This window comes from Saccostrea cucullata, unplaced genomic scaffold (genome assembly GCF_032062105.1).
Source record: "Saccostrea cucullata isolate Sc308-1 unplaced genomic scaffold, CSIRO_AGI_Scuc_v1 ctg689, whole genome shotgun sequence".
NCBI classification, from domain to species: Eukaryota; Metazoa; Mollusca; class Bivalvia; order Ostreida; family Ostreidae; genus Saccostrea; species Saccostrea cuccullata.
In genome coordinates this window covers 342,011-359,112 of record NW_026929140.1, presented here as the reverse complement: position 1 = coordinate 359,112, position 17,102 = coordinate 342,011, and the positions used below count along the sequence as shown (strand labels likewise).

The 17,102-nt window shown below is 31.6% G+C and overlaps 1 protein-coding gene across 1 annotated transcript in view; it reads left to right on the top strand.

Moving 5' to 3' along the window:
• The first annotated feature begins 7,828 nt into the window (after nucleotides 1-7,828).
• Nucleotides 7,829-17,102, top strand: part of LOC134279895 (uncharacterized) — a 147,629-nt gene continuing 138,355 nt past the window's right edge. Inside the window, exons 1-4 of the mRNA XM_062762311.1 lie at nucleotides 7,829-7,949; nucleotides 8,424-8,618; nucleotides 11,201-11,362; nucleotides 11,516-11,530. Of these exons, the coding sequence (XP_062618295.1) occupies nucleotides 7,892-7,949; nucleotides 8,424-8,618; nucleotides 11,201-11,362; nucleotides 11,516-11,530 (430 nt within the window). The 5' untranslated portion in view covers nucleotides 7,829-7,891. The remainder of the gene's footprint in view (nucleotides 7,950-8,423; nucleotides 8,619-11,200; nucleotides 11,363-11,515; nucleotides 11,531-17,102) is intronic.

The window sequence follows — 17,102 nt, the reverse complement described above, 5'->3', positions numbered from 1 at the left end:
TTGAATAACGTGTATAAAACCATGTGGTTTCGGTTTGTCAGCGTGTTTTAGATCATGATCAGCAAATCCCAACTCCTCGGGTCTTCCTGTCTAACAGAATAATAACCACAAATGTATAAAGTATACATCATGACATCCCTATTCTCCTCACCCCCTTTACCCAAACTTAGAAATAAATGAGGAAAGATATTTTATTTGTGGACTTTTGAGTTTAATTTTATTGAAAGTAAAGCTATTACCTAAAATACGTATTATGGAAGGGACTCTCAACCCCGTCTATCTTTCATAAATAGAAACTCCATGTTGTTTGAATATTAATATCCGGTGATGTTTAAAAATACCTCAATGTTGTTTTTCTGACCTGTGACAAAATGGAACGAGATAATGCAAATTTCAAACATCTTCATCGGCCAATGACAGAAAAGTTGTAAAATTCCTGTCAGGGTTATGAATTCTAATCACTAAAGGGTGTTTGTCTTGACACAGAGCCAAGGTTATTCTGTTAAGATCAAGGTCACTGACAGAAGAAATATTTTCTTTACTACGCTATGAATTAGTAAATGAAAATCATTGGAGGCTCTTACTTGAAAATAGATTACTTATGATTGGAGGTTTTGTCATGACCCTGATCAAAGGTCTTTCTGGCAAATCAAGGTCACTGACAAAGAAAAAAATTTTTAAGCATAACTTTGTACATGTAATTAAAATTTACTGGAGGCTCATGCTGGGAAGACAGGTTGTTGACATAAGAAAGTGCAGTGACCTTGACCCAAGGTCTGTACTTCCTGTCCACAGCTCCAACGGAAGACCTACTCGTTGCTTTGCAACGAGCTCGGCTCTAGTTATACTATACATTCGCGCACATACAGCAATGGACTAATTTTGGTTCTTTATTATTTTCGCATATACCTCATGTATCTATTGCTTCAAATAAATGATTAATTGAAAGATTGCAGAGAAGATAAGAAGAATCTTAAATTTTCAGAAATTACTTATTCATCTTCATTAAAATACAAATGTAAAGTTCTAGGTTTGTGATTAATATACATGTAATGTTAATTACATTAATAAAGTATAACTTTAGGATACTTCCAAGTTTGAATTTTCATGTGTATGTGGAAAATCAAACCATTGTTTTTGTCCAAAGTTTGAAAGACGTGAGAAACATCTTAAATGAGGAGAGTGAGGCCGGTTTTTCCGCTAACAATCGAAATCATGACGTTTAAAAAAATGAAAAATTATCAAGATTATTCTGACAACCAGTTACACAAAGATTTTTTTCATAAAGTATTATTGATGGTTTATTTTATTTACAAAAATATTTTTCAATGTAAGGATGAACCAAATTTTTTCACTGTAAATTATTCAATATACTGTTTTTGTTTGTGTGTTGAATATTTAAACAAACGAGTCACCATACGTTGACAGCTAGGTTAATCTGACATTTTTGAAAATAATGAGTTTTTATTAAGTGGGTTAAAAATTTTCTCTTCTCGTGAACAGCCAAAAAGGAGTAACTTTTGGAACTTCCTGTCCAAATAGGACCTGAAATGCGCATAGATTGTATATATAGACATGTATAAAAAAAACGAGATAGCAAAAATTAAAGAATTATATAATCTTTGTGGGTTTGGGTGTGTTGTACCCTCTAAAGAACAGTTTACATGTTTAAAATAGAAGTACTGCGAAGATTGAGCTCTCTATTTGATACCCACGCCTCGATAATAAGATTATGATGGCAAGGTCCATGTTGTGCTTTGGAAGACCTAAAATAAGTGGCAAAGCAAAGTGTAAGATAAGAGGTGCAAAATGGCATTACATGTATTTGATAAAGAATTTGTGAGTGTATCAACACATTTATTCAGAGGTACATGTATATAACGAGTTGCGCATGCGGAGACCCTTAATGTTATAGAAAGAATTAAACTCTCCGTGTTTGTGTTAAGGTGTAGGTTCAAAAAGTATAATAGCAGGTATATAACGGCGCTATGTAACAAAGATTCAGTGAAAGACGTTTTATTCAGTAGTATAAGAATACTTTTGGATAAAAGATTGTTACAATTTTGAAGTTTCAAGAGGACACTGCCTCAAAAGAAGATTGTACTCAAAGCGAAGCCAATGTTTACTGTGTGATAAATGATGTGCATTAAAAACTTCTTCAGTTACTTCAACAGATGAGAACTTTTTATATAAGTTGTAATTGCAGTTGACATATAACAGCTAAGTATACCAACGATCGTAATCCCGACGGACGGACGGATGGACGGACCGATATCACGATCAATGTATTCCCTCCCCACTTTTTCTCACTTTTCAATTGTGGTGGTTTAATGAGCTAACGTATATTTTAAGTAGTCTAAACATGACAACAGGCAAACAGGTTGACCGGACTTACGGGTTAGTATTAAAATAAGTATATTTAACATCGAAGTTCAAAATTTGAAAACTGTTACGCAATATTTTAGAATTACCTAATAGAACATCAAAATTATGCTTCAAGTCTGCTTCCACCAATTCTTTAAGGTTAAAGGTTTAAATTCACAGAAGCAATTGAGAAACAAAAACAATAGAAAGCCAACAAAATTTCTAAATGGTGTCATTCCAAAATTTAAGATGGAATGTTTTAAGTAAAACTTCTTCCTATCCAAACTACAGCAAAGAACAGTTTTAAAGGTTCGATAAATATCTTTTTTTTTTTTTTAAAAAATGACGATAAAAAGAAGATTTTGAAAAATTAAAGGAGCCATTACAATACTTCCTACACGTTATAGATAAAGCTAAACAAAATGAGTACATATTAAATATATACAAGTCACACTTAAATAACCACCTAGACCTCGTTGATAAAACCAGAGCAAAAAATATGTATATTGTACATGTCATGACAGTCTGCACACTCTATCTCTCTATTCCTAAGTGATGAAATATATAACTGTGTTGTCTTTTCATATGATTACTTGATAAAACTAACAAATTTCTCTTTTGTGAGAGTTTAAGGTTAGTGAATGCGCAATTTAACATAATAAACAAGCTACGATGTAACATTTTGCTCATTCAGGGAAGTTTGTTCTTAGACGAACAATGGTGTTTAAGTTGATATCTTTAATTTATACATATAAAACAGGGACACATTCTACTTATTCAAGGACGAAAATGTCAGAGTGAATGGAGTATATTCACGTTAATATTTTGTCCTTGTTTTTCCATGCATTATCATATTGTGCGTTCCTCTTTAGGTTGCTAGGGTATATGTTGCTTATACATGTACTTTGAAAGTTATTGTAATTTAATGTAACATATTTCTTTTATGTAATTATCCTAAAAAGTCATTTGGTTAACGCATACTGATCTTTTGTATTTTTCAGTCTGCAAAAGTAATTTATTTTTCATTGTTTATTATCATTACCTTTTTTCATTAGGAATCCATTCTAACAACAATTCTAGTTTTGACTGGCCAATAATTTTCCAGAACTGTTTAGGCTGACCATGTAGGAATCGACTACGAATAGGAGTGCACATACATGTAAAGAGGTGCTGCAGAAACTCGCGATCAGAAACACCTCTACGTAGAGGACTATGTTAACGGCAGGTATTCCCTGCTTCTTAACATTTTAGGTTTATATCATGCATAGTTTTTCCTCACATTGGACCTGACTGGCAACCTTTTAGTTAACATGGTTAACGTTAACCTTTTTATTTTATTGAATTTTTTAATAATGTATATCACTATTGCCATTTCGCACGAGGAAGGTTAGAACAATAAAACCACAATGGCGGGTGCACCTTGCACAACATTTAGAAAGATATATTCTGTAGACATCGTGCAAAAAATATTTGCCATGAAATAAAATGTCCCATAACAACACAGTTAGTGCTACATCCATGACATACATGTACGATTTGTTTCAAGTCAAATCTTTGCTACTAAATAACAGACAGAAAACGAATCAAACTGAGTAAACAACTGTATATGTAAAAAATAAATCATTTAAACAATACTTAACATGTATTTTTCCAGGACAAAACTGAATAAAGCATTATGTCATTAGTTTTAAGCCACAGTATATCAAGGAAAACAACTTAAGTCTGCATGTTCAATATATAGTTACTCCTTAACTTCTTGACTCTTTCATAAAATAGATATTTCATTGCATTTCCATAACAAACAAGAGGCCCATGGGCATTATAGGTCACCAGAGGATAATGTAACAACTTTCTAACAATTGAATTTTATTCGTGTTTTAAACCAGAGGCCATGAAATTCACAATTTTGAAAGAGGCAACATTGATATCATAACTATACACTTAGCTTGCTCACTTTGATTACTTTATACCCAGAGGTAGATCAAAGTAACAAAGAGAAAAGGCACTTCCACTTTATAACCAGTTGTGCACCCCACCCCAAAGGAACCACTGACCCTGGGGCCACATATTTCAAAATTCTGAAAATTTTATCATAAATTGTATTTCATCATAAATGGTAGATTAATACCAAAGAGCAGATTTCAAAACATTAATTTATTTTCAGACTATGTAACCCCCCTCAATAATCTTATTATAATAAACTAAACTCCATGATTGTTCATATCTATAAAAAAATTCAATGGAAAAAAATGTTTCTTTAATGACAGATCATACAAATAAAGAATGGATGCCTTGATTGGTATTTATTTTTTGGTCTATTTTTGTTGAAAATGATACAGATAATCAAAATCTTAAATATTAAGAAATTGTAAAGCTTTTATGATGTTCAAATTTCTACCTTTCTTCGACCATTTTTATTAATCAATAAAAATTTTTTGTCACTTCAAACTTCATTTTTGGGAGATATTGAATGAAAAATTGAAATCTTTTCGGTTATACTTGTTCATTTTACTGATATAAACAAGACTCATGTTGTTATTTTTTTCAATTGTGAAATAAACGTTTGTCTGTATCACCTGTTCTTAAATCAGAGGACGTTAAAATATCTAAAGTGCTGACATATTTCGAAACATATTTCGAATCAATATATTTAAAAAACAGGTCAGGCTTGTCCTCACCCCTATTAGAAGCTTTTGGAATGTTTCCTGCATGTTGCTGGCAGATCGAGGGCTACACTCAACACCCAAAGCCCATGGACAATTAGGAACTTTGTTTTATGTGAATACACAGAGGAGTCCCAACGTCTAACAATGACATTCGAGCTTACCAATTAAGAAAACAATATAATCTCTTAATTCCCCTGCAACCCTAAACCAACGCAGTTATCACAACATGGTGGAAATACAGTCAGACCCTTATGACATTGTCACATTTTTTCCAGGTAAAATTTTACTCTATTTTTTTTTTATTTAAAAAGCATTCAAATAGAAAATTAAGTTTAAAAAATGATAAGCAGATCATTTATTTAAAATATACCTTAAAGATAACTTTATCTGAAATTCAGCGAGTCCACTGAATGTTTTCTTTACATTTTATGTGTGATAACGCTCATGAATGCTTTAGGTCATATTACATTTTTATAAAAAATATCTCATGCAATGAAAACATCAAACTATAAATTTAGTGAATCGCATTCAGAAACATGTCTCATAAAAATAGAAAAAAATAGAAAAAAATATGTTAAAAAGGATTACATATCACTAATTTATTTAAGATACAACCGAATGATAACTAAAACAACACAAACATATTTACTAGTATGCCATTCATTGAATGGTACCAAAAGAGCATGAAAAAAATTACTGACAAGAATCTTTGACATTTAATAACTATCCGTTGTCTGCAAAAAATATTTCCATTAAAAAATCAAATGAAAATCTGTTTGATTAAACTTACGATGTGTTTCTTGTTCACCTTTAGTCCTCAATACAACACTGAATAAAGAATCTAGAGTATATTTTTAATCGTCTTTTTAAAAATACGAATAATTGATATTACAACAAATGTCTTTGATATTTTTGGAATTAATAAATTTATTTTAAAAAATGCGACTGAAATTATATTGCAAAAAGAACTGGAAATCTGCTAACTCCCTCTATGATATATTATAACTGTTTACTTATACCGATACAAATTTAAATTGTAAAGATCACCTTTTTTAAAAAATAAAATATTCATTTACATATCACCGGGTTCACAGGTGATGAAGGTCAGTCAATATATCGGGTCTCAATAGCTCAGTGGTTAGAGCGCTGTCACGGTATGCCAGAGGCCCTTAGTTCGAGTCCCGGTTGAGACTTTACTCTTTGCTACCTTGACATTTGGCACCCAACGAAATAACCCACTGTTTCCTTGGAATATGCTTCACTCATAGAAGTCGAGGACGAATTTCTACAAAGAGGGGAAATATGTCACCGGGTTCACAGGTGCATGAAGGTCAGTCAATATATCAGGTCTTAAGAGCTCAGTGGTAAGACCACTGGTACGGTACGCCAGAGACCCTGGGTTCGAGTCCTGGTTGAGACTTGACTCTTCGCTACCTGTGACATACAGATTAACTAATCATTATTCTCTTAAGTGAATAAAATCTCGCATTAACTGTCGCAAATACCAAATTAGAAGACATTTATTCCCTAATTCTAATACAATCATTGCATTTTGTTTGTTGTTATCGTCTTTCTTTGTCGCGTTTTGTTATACGAAATACGTCACGAAGCATTGTGTGTTTGCGTCTTTCTATTATGACGTCACAAAGAAAAACTATAACCGCGAATTAGCATGACTAGCTTTCGACGGAGGGGTTAGCTCAGAAAAACGAACGCACGAGGATTAGCCAATTCAGAGCGATTTCTGGGGAATTGTTAAGATCTAATCACTTAATTTTATATAGGGAATAATAAGTAGAGGTATAATAATTCATATTAAAACGACACCGTGACGCACAAACGGGAAAATTGATTGACAAACTTGGATTTTTGCAACACCCTTGCTAATTTTGTTAAATTTCTGAAAGTATTAGGTTTCAGAAAATTTCAAATTTCAGAACCTAAAAAATCTATTTTCATAAAGATTGTTGATTGATTGTATATTGTATAACGTCCCTCTCGGGAATTTTTCAATCATATGAAGACGTCACCGTATGCCGGTGTAGGGCTTCAAATTTAGACTTATACTAATTTCTAAGGGTCATTGAGCAGTGGTTTTTTTTTTAATAGTGCCGACTCCTACTATGACACGGGACCTACGTTTTTAAGGTCATAACAGAAAGACCCGTGACTTTCACTTCTAGTACCGAGCTCTTGGCGAAGGAATAGTCAATACCTTTGTTTACGTCTTAGGTATGACGCGGCGCCGCGAACGAGAATCGAATCCGGGTCTCCCTATCACGAAGCCTATTATAAAGAAAAATATATGCAAAAATATTTTTTTTGCTCAAATCTCGAAAATGTATATCGCTTTACTTCTTCTATTGTATGCGTGAAAAAAAATATTAAGGTTACAATGGCTTCAAGTACCAACATTTGAATGTTTGTAGCCCAAGAATCTTTAAAAAAGGTCCTTTTAACATATTGTTCACCTTTCCACGATCCAATTAAATGTTATTTACAAGATTAAGTTAAAAATAAAAGTTGAGTGACTGACATGCACGCCTTTACAATTTTGAATAATGATTATTTTATAAATTCTGAATAAGAAAAAAAAATCATCCTACATTTGATGCTGCTATAACTTTTCTTTTTGAATTTTTTCATGTAAATTGATATGTGGAAATATTTTGATTTCTTTAATTTGTCAGAAGGAACGCCTTTATTTGTTTAAAGATCTTGATTACATCTATCTGTTTCCTCATTATGCAACATATATACGATATGTGAGAGTTATTGCAGGTAATTGTTATCAGGAGAAGAACAGATAGCATCAATATCGAATGACTGAATATTACAAGGTACCCATGTGAGAGTCAAAGATGAAAGCCTTCATTTTATTTTACTTTCCTCTGTTTTTCCCAGTATCAGTTAATAGTGGTAAGTAGATTTTACATTGCAATATTCATTTAAATCATTATTTTGATAAAAATTATCTTTTTCATTTGCAATAATTTACTCTAAATGATTCGGAGAGTGTTTTGTTAAAATACTTAAGAGTATTGGTATTCTACCTTTAAAGTTTTCCCCAATTATTCAAGGGTGTTTTTAAATCATTGATCAATACCATCTTTGAAAAAAATGCTTGCTCTTCTTCTCCTGAATCAGGGTAAAATTATTAGGTTGGTTAAACGGAAGGTGGAATTTTTTTCCAGAATATCTAACCATGTTTATTGCAGTGATCAGAAGAATTAAAGCTAAGGAATATAGTATCTTATCCTGGAATGTAAAACAAAATTGATTCGGGCCATTGTTAGTCAATAAGGAGAGAGCAACTAAACATTGTTTTTTAAAATGGCCCAATATTCCACGTATGATTTTTGTCTATAAAAAATTTAATATTTCAAGGACAAGAAAACCCATGCTCTGAACAGGTATATAAAGAGATCCCTGATTTGCCTAGAAGAAGTCCTTCGTATTCCATGGATTCTGCTCCCCTCTGTGACTATCACCTCTCTTACGGATGGTACCGAGGAAAATATTCGAAAATGCCAACGTCTCCTCCATCATTGACCAATTGTGGGACACTTTTTCCACTCTGGTTAAATGGTAAGTTTAACAATATAAGTCTCTCAAGTTTATTTACAAAGTTATTGGAAAAAAAAAGAAAAAAAATAATAAAGATAATATTTAACATTTGATAATAATAATAAAAAAGATTAATACACAATATGTTGTATACATGTACATTAGATTTACACAGTTCCTGAAAATGACTTAAGGTGATTCCACCCTCATGATTTTATAGGTTTAAAGTACATAAACTGCATTTATTTTCATTTAAAATACATTAAACTTTCCAATTATTGCAAAAAATGTATAGGTCACCATATTATTTAAGATGCGAAAAATAAATACAGTGTAAACAGACGTGTATGTCAACATAAAAAAATCGCACATTTTTTTGTAAACAGTATTATGAAAAATATGTAAAAACTGGTTAAAATGCATAATTCTGATGCTGAGTGTTCCTAAATACTTCCTACGTAAAAGATACCTTTGAATTGTGAATATCAAGGAAACTATTTTAAAAATAAAGCAAATGCCTGAATGAAGAGACCTTGCAAGGAGTTATTGCCCTTGTCAACATTTTTTAAAGATTGAATAATTGATTAAATATAGAAAATATGCATTTTTTAAATTCTTTAACTTAACAATATTTATCATTACACCTATTGTAAAGCATTCTTTCAAGAGATATTGTTCTATTAGGTATGAATTTAAATTAATTACAGTTTTGCAAAAATCTATGACATCATAGGAGGGTAAAATTACTTTAAATACAGTTTTAACGTGTTTTAAAGAAAAAAAATACTAAGGAACGTGTTTTTCACTGGAGCGAGTCTGATTGGACAATTCATTATAATCTCAAATCATTTGTATCATATAATCTCAGCACTTTTAGAAGGCATGATTCTTTACCTCTGGTTTTTGAATAAGGCAGCATGCAGATACATTGCAAGTCAAGGATAGAATACTTCCAATCCTGATTCCATACAAACAACTCAATATTCATACTCATAGAGGAACAATAACGAAAAAGTCTTCCGGTATACTTCAGGGAAAGGAGACCATAGCTACTAGTATAACTTAACGTTAAAATTTGTCGTTATTACTCAATTTTTCATCAGTAGATTTAAAAAAAAATAGATTATTTCTCCTTCTGAAAATGCCTTTAAATTGTACGTGTTTTAAATGTAATGTCCATCGGATTAAAAAGTCATTGTGACGTAAGAAACAAAGGTTATGAATCTTTGGTCTATATTTTTGCAATGCAAAGTAGGAATACATGTTGGAATAACAAAATGCACTGAATAATCAATTCAGATAAATGCCATCCACACAGATATAATTAACATCCCTTCTGTTTCTAACGCATATACTTATTCACCCAAACATTCACCAGCCTGTTTTGCTAAAAGAGACATAGACACAGCTCTAGCTAAAAATTAAAATGTTTTTATTTAAAAATACTCAACTAAAGTGTTCTAATTATCATAAAAAATTGAGTTTCAGTTCTTCTGATATGACAGAGATTTATAGCTCCCAACCTTTGTTATATTAACAAGGGCTGTGCCATGTTTTTGTTTACATTTGTACATAAGTTAACTGCTGTATATTAATAATAATCATATGTTTGATTAAAGCAGTTTTTCTCTTTTTTAAAAAGAAGTTTATTCTTAATACGATTAGACAGTTTCTTGTTACTTACTGAACCTCGTTTTATTATAAATGTGATATTTCTATATGAAAACAAAAACAAGGCATAGGTCTTGTTTACATTATGAAGAGTTTTAAATTCTGTATCTCATTTGTAAATCAACAAATGGTGGTCAAACTTTTGCTGATCATTAGAATTGCCTTTGTTAGGAAAAGTGAACATTGAAATTGGTTTCGAAAATTTCAGTTGAAACATTGTCTATGTCCCTTTAAAGTAAATGGATATGTTAAGTTAAATTCAGAAAATATTGAAATGAGTAATAAAATTGATTGCACTTACTTCCAACTTTGAATGCAACCAGGCATTGCCTATCTGCTAGCAGCTTCTCAGCCTAAACATAGAAAAATAGAAACGGAAGGTACACATGTAGCTTTCTAATAGTTCGCAAAGAAAGGCTTGAGATATGATTTCCCTATAAATACAAGGGAGTGATTGTTTTGATTCATTATTGTAACTAGCATTTTCCGCTCTTTGTAGTCCCTTCTGAACAGATTTGTCCTTGATAAAATAGAAAACTACACCAATCGTAATTCAGTCATTAATAACGTTTAAAACTTTTCTGTTGCCTTCTGGATTACATGATTAGGCGTATTGGAACATTAAAATATTATAATAACACATTTAATAAATTACTGTAAACGTATTATATTTGGCTGTGTATTCTTTTTAGCGCTTTTGGCAGAAAGAAACTTCCGTTAGTTCAAGTACAACGCTTAAAGTCTTGTACTTGTATACATAAATAAGAACATTAAGAAAAACGCTAAATCAAATCAACACCAACTTGTACAAACATCAATTTCCGCCAAATATTGTACATGCTAAATATAAAACATTTACAGTAATTAATACAGTATACATGTATATAATATCTAATAATTCTTTTACACTTAAAATTATTACTCCATCTCAGGCACACACCCACCTGTGAATGGTATAAGTACCCTTGACGCTTGCAAAGTTGGATTTGCTAGTGAGTGTGCTGATAAGATCGAAATAGAAGTTAAAAACTGCAATACTTATATGGTTTATAAGCTACAGCCGGTGGATTTCTGTAATTCAGCTTACTGTTTTGGTAAGTTTCTTTGAAGATAAATCAAGCATATTTTTGCACGAGTAAAAATAACCGAATGTTCATAATGAATATCAGAAAAAAATGCATTGATGTCGAGTGAAATGAGTGTTCATTGTATGTTTTTTCTCATGGTGCTTCTTTAACATTTTGTAGAACCAAGCGGACAATGTAAGTATGTTTCTTTTTTCTTTTCCAGTTTTAGATGGTCAAGCACCGCAAATTTAAATATTTTACTTAGATCATTTTGTATTGCTTTTACTCAGATGACAAATACTGATAAATCTAAAATGATAAACATATCAGCAATCTAATAAGTATTCTAAAAGGCAGCATTTACCAAAAAAAATTACAAAATGTTGAATAAAGTTAATTATGTTCAAATGAACTATACCAATATGGGTTATAATATGATGTTGAAATGCCAGTAAAATAAACCTTTACTTTCTGTTAAATCTTTATACATGTAATTGTATCATATTTCAGAACCTTATTTATACAGCCCAATTTACATTCAGTGAGAACAATAATTTTAACATACACTTCAACCTTTCTTTAAAAAATATGCACTGATAAGTTTACCTTTTTTTACTCAAAGTTGCAATTCTGACATCACCTTTAAACAAAGAAGTTCTGCTCTTTTAAGTTTTGCGGTTATCTAATTTTTTTTCTATGGCAGTTACTTAAAGTAAACATCAAACCAAGGTTTGTATCTTGCCAATTAAAAGGTGTTTCTTTTGACATTCTTAACACATTACATAAGATACTAAAATTCCTATAATCTGAGATCGTTTGCAATCTCCCTGGATGTTGATTAAGTGAAAATAAACAACATGTATATATCAAGGGGTAACTAGATTATCACTGATATTAAGCAAGTGACTTGACACACTGTCGTGCAATCATTTGCAATAGGGAGATCTTCATGTAGTGATTCGAATTTTCTACGTCGTCTATTTATAGCCTTTTGGCAAGAAATCAAAATAATTTTATGTTTTCAACCCCAAAAAGCCACCTATAAAAACAACACACTCTTACAAAAAAGAAATACCTTAGTCCTGGATATTAACCCAGAACTTCAGCAAAGAATTATATACTAATTGCCTGACGTCACGGCGTCAGGCTGTATAAGGATTGATATTTCCAAGGTGCGAAGCTAAGAGGTTACAGTTAGCCAGCAAAAATTTGTGCATGCTGATAATCACTGGAATTTGTTACTTGCTTTTCAACAAAAGATTTAGCAGAAAAAAATAACCATCTTACTGATACAATATATACGGATGTGTTTATTACTTATATTTTTTCCATGCAGCTATTTATTTCATGCGATTTCATATACGGACATGTCCTTTTGACCTTTTTTCTGCGTTTCTGTATTATTGGATTAGTCCATTTGTCTTCTAGGTAAGGGGTGTCACAATCATTTTGCGCCAAATGTCACGTGTATATCTTCGAGCCCCTTTTCCTGGATGATTCTACTGAACATGGAAATGAAAACTTCAAGTCTGTTCTTTTAATCGCGATTTCAAACTTTGGAAAAAAACATATCGATAATTCGGTGATATTGTGAAAGAAGATAAAACTTACATCATTTAAAGTAAATAAAACGAAACGAAAAAAAATGCTTTAAAGGAAAACTGGCCAAATATACATATTTCTGATCATATTTCGCCCGGGCCCACAGCAACCCCCCCTCCCCCCGTTTTCGGAGATAAAATTCTCCCTCCAATGAAATACAGAAAACAGACTTATTAAATGTGTCCCTATTATTCCAGGATTAGAATATGTTGGGTCATTTATGCATAACGGGCTGTTTCCAACAATTATTGATGCTCTGGCATACCCAACATATCTAGTAAACATATTCTGCATGTTAATCATAACGATTCATTTATTTCTTGTAGTAATCATATTTTCAGCTGCCTTCCCGATATAGTCTATTCAGTTGAATCCAATCTTAAATTTTAATTTTAAAATAAGTATATAACCTTTACAATTTCAATCACGCATTTATTACATTAGTTCACTTCCCTACTATATCTTCTAAACCAGTTATAGGGTCGCGGGATGATGAGCTGTTTGTTACGTCGCAGGTTCGAATCCACTGCGGGACGTGCACATGGAGATCGGTCCTTAGGATGGGACCGTATAAAACCAAGTCCCGAGTCGCAGTAGTGTTAGCACGAAAAAGATACTTGTAACTGCTAATTGGTCCTGAGTGAAATATTTATAGCCCTCCACAGGCAAGTGGTGGCGTCCTTATACAACAAACGATAAATAGAACAAAACAATTTTTAACACATATAAAATATATACCTTTTAATAAAATCTCAATGTTCCTTTTCCATTGCTTTGATAAGTAGCAAACAACTTAAAATGACTGCATGATGTTTTGTGCGACGCTTCCATAATTTCCTCTAGTGAAATAATTACCCCCCCCCCCCAATGTAAACGTTTATATAAATAACTTAAAATTATCATGCTTATAAGTTCTATAGATATTGATTGCATAGTCAGGCAAGCTTTTTTGAAAAGCTATTACTTGTATTGTATTATAGTTTAATTAGCATACATGTAGATGTAATATTGATATTTTAAACATCTGTTCCGAAGTAGAGGGGACTGAACTTTTTACTCTTGTGTGTCTTCTATATGTGTCCCTCCGCCAGTTTATCCGTATCTGTAATCTATTATTTGGGCATGTCATATTGTGAGATTCATTTTTTAGTAGAGTCTGGCGTCAACTTCCTTTTAAAGACGTACAACACACTGGGGAGATAACTTTTGCGATTTCAATTGAACGTTTGACGTGACGTCAAATTTAACGTCAAAAATAAAGCGTCAATCTGACGAGTAAAACGATCCCGATGTATATCAATCATAAAAGAAAAATTGGATATGGGGCTTGGCTTTCCTTATGCGCACTCAATCAATAAGTATGTTTTTTTTACTAACCCGATTAAACTCCGTAAAAAGCAAGACATAAAATTCCATCCCTAAATGTTCATTTCATTTCATTTCATATACATAAATTGTATTCTTGATCAAAGAGCAGCATTTTTTTTATTCTGAAAATTTTATTTTACATTGCCGAAATTCTCATTATATACAATTGGCTATAGGGCATATAACATTCCGATTAATGGTCTTCATTACTATTTGTGCATTTACGATATAAATATTGTTTTTCTTCTTTAATCAAATAAAACAACAATAAACAAACAAAAAACTTTTTACAATGTGAAATCGATGTTGTTTTCAGACCCTTACTGATCAAAGAGGAACAACTCTGAAAATGTAGGAGATGTTTATTTTCCTCCCTTTATTCACGGTTTTCCATAGATCTAGAATCAGATGCATTTACAGCAAGACCTGATAAATCCGAGAATTTAATATAATATATAGACCTCATATATACAATGTAAGTATACATGTAGAATTTAAAAGAATTGTTCACTAGTACTGAAATTATCTGCATTTATGAATATCCTATTGAAGCAAATCGTTTGACTTTCTGTCACTGTCAACAATGTTGGTTCGCATTTCCTCGAATCAAAACAAAACGTAGCCTGTAACTATAAGATTTTTTTAAAACATCAATGTGCGATTTGATATAAATTGAAATAGATGAAGAGTTTAATGTTTGATATTTTGAAGTTAATGTGGACGAAAACGGAATTTTCATTTTAACTTTAGAAGCAACGACATTGAAAGAATGCGTACAATATGTTATGAGGATGTACAGTACCTGGCCATAAGTGAGTCATAATTTTATTTTTACACTATATATTTCATTGAAAACCCTATTTTTCTAAAAACTTGTTGTGAAGTCAATTTTAGCTCAATTTTCATGATTTTTTTCACGGAAACATGCAGAATTACTAGTATTCAAATGTTCTTATCTTAAATGATAAACAAAATGATACTTAAACTATTGAGAATAAATTATAAAATATTGTCAAGACAAAATTTTCTAACCTCAAATTACTATGATTTCTTAACAAAATGAAATCTTAAAATTTTTGTTTTGCGCTTGACCTGTGATTTCACAGTAATGCATAAAGATAAAACTATTTTGAAATAATGTGAAGAAACTACAACAAATTCTGCATTTAATGGTGTTTTAGACATTAAAAAAAACAACAAATGACACTGCAATAATATCTTAGAAAAATGTGTTTTTCAATGAAATATATAGTGGAAAAATAAAATTATGACTCACTTATGGCCAAGTACTGTACCTATATGCAAATGTCGATGTGTCCCCACGGCCACATACTGTCTCGTTTGAAATAATGACATGAAAGAAACTACAGTTATTCCATTTATATTACAGGAGAGTTGAACATACACCATTTTTTTAATAAATAAAATTAAAGAAATAAAATTAAAAATCAACATATTCAAGTTCAACATAACTTGAATTCGTATCCAGGTTTTATGTGATATGGAATGCATAACGCAAACATGTATGGACTAAACACTAAAATTAATCCTTCGGTATTTTTTTCCTGATACATATAAAACAGTAGTCAATATTTATTCTGCATTAATGAATTTAAAAACAAATGCATTTCATCCGGGATTCAAATGACGAAATACTAGTATATTAGCACTGTAAACGACGTTTCGTCAAACGCTAATGGTCTGCGACGCAAAAATGAAAGGGGTGGGGGTGGTAGGGGTATTCAAAAATTGCCTAAAAATCTACATTTAAATACGCTTTACATATAAGAACTTTTAAATTTGTAAGTTAATATATTTTTTAAGCAAAAGCAATAATCAAATTTGATTTTTTTTTAAATGTGTATTTGTAGATTCATAGAAAATGATCGACCCCGTCTGAAAGACGCGCGGGAACGTGATTTATTGAGAAAGGGGGAGGGGGTAATTTTCCGCTATTAAATCAAAACTGGTCGTACAAAAATTATACAAAAAATTATGAAGATTATTTTTACTACCAGCTACCTAAAGAAAGTTTTTTACCAAAATTAAACGACAGCTTTTTTCACAAAAAAGTTTGAATTTGAAAAATACACATTTTGCAAGGCTTAGATAATTCATAGTTTTTCAGTTTAAGGTCTTTAAAAATTGTTTTGATGATATGTGTATCAAAAAGATGACTATGTTTTTGTGTTAAATGGTTACAGAAATAAGTCAATGAAATTTGACATTTATATCTAACCTGGCTTTTTTGAAAATCAAGGTTTAAGTAGTTCGTTGATAAAAAATATTCTCTCCTTGTAAACAACTAAAGGGGAGTCACTTTTGGAAGTTCCTGTCCAAAAACCACTCGAATGATTTTGTCCAAAATGTGCATACATGCAGTAGATATAGTCATGTAATAAATATACAAAAATAACGAAAATTAAACGACAGGAAATTTCGGGGTTAGGTGTGTTGTACATCCTTAATCCGTGCGAATGAGCGTACCAAAATCCGTAACACTTTTTCCAGTAACTGCTTATCACCGATGCTTAAAATTTTAATAGTTCGTTGTTTGGGAATGAAATATGAAGTGAGTCGTTTATTGTTCGCGATCAAATCTATTTTTAATATCGCGGTATCTAAGTTTATAATAATATTTCGTCGCAGATTTCGCAGCAAGTAGTTTTTAGCTCTACTGGTCAGAGACCAGAAGATTTTATGCGATAGTAACGCGTCCGGCGTCCGTCCGTCCGTCTGTCCGTCTGTCTGTCTGTAAACAATTTTTCAAAATGCTACTCCTACTACAGTTTTGGTC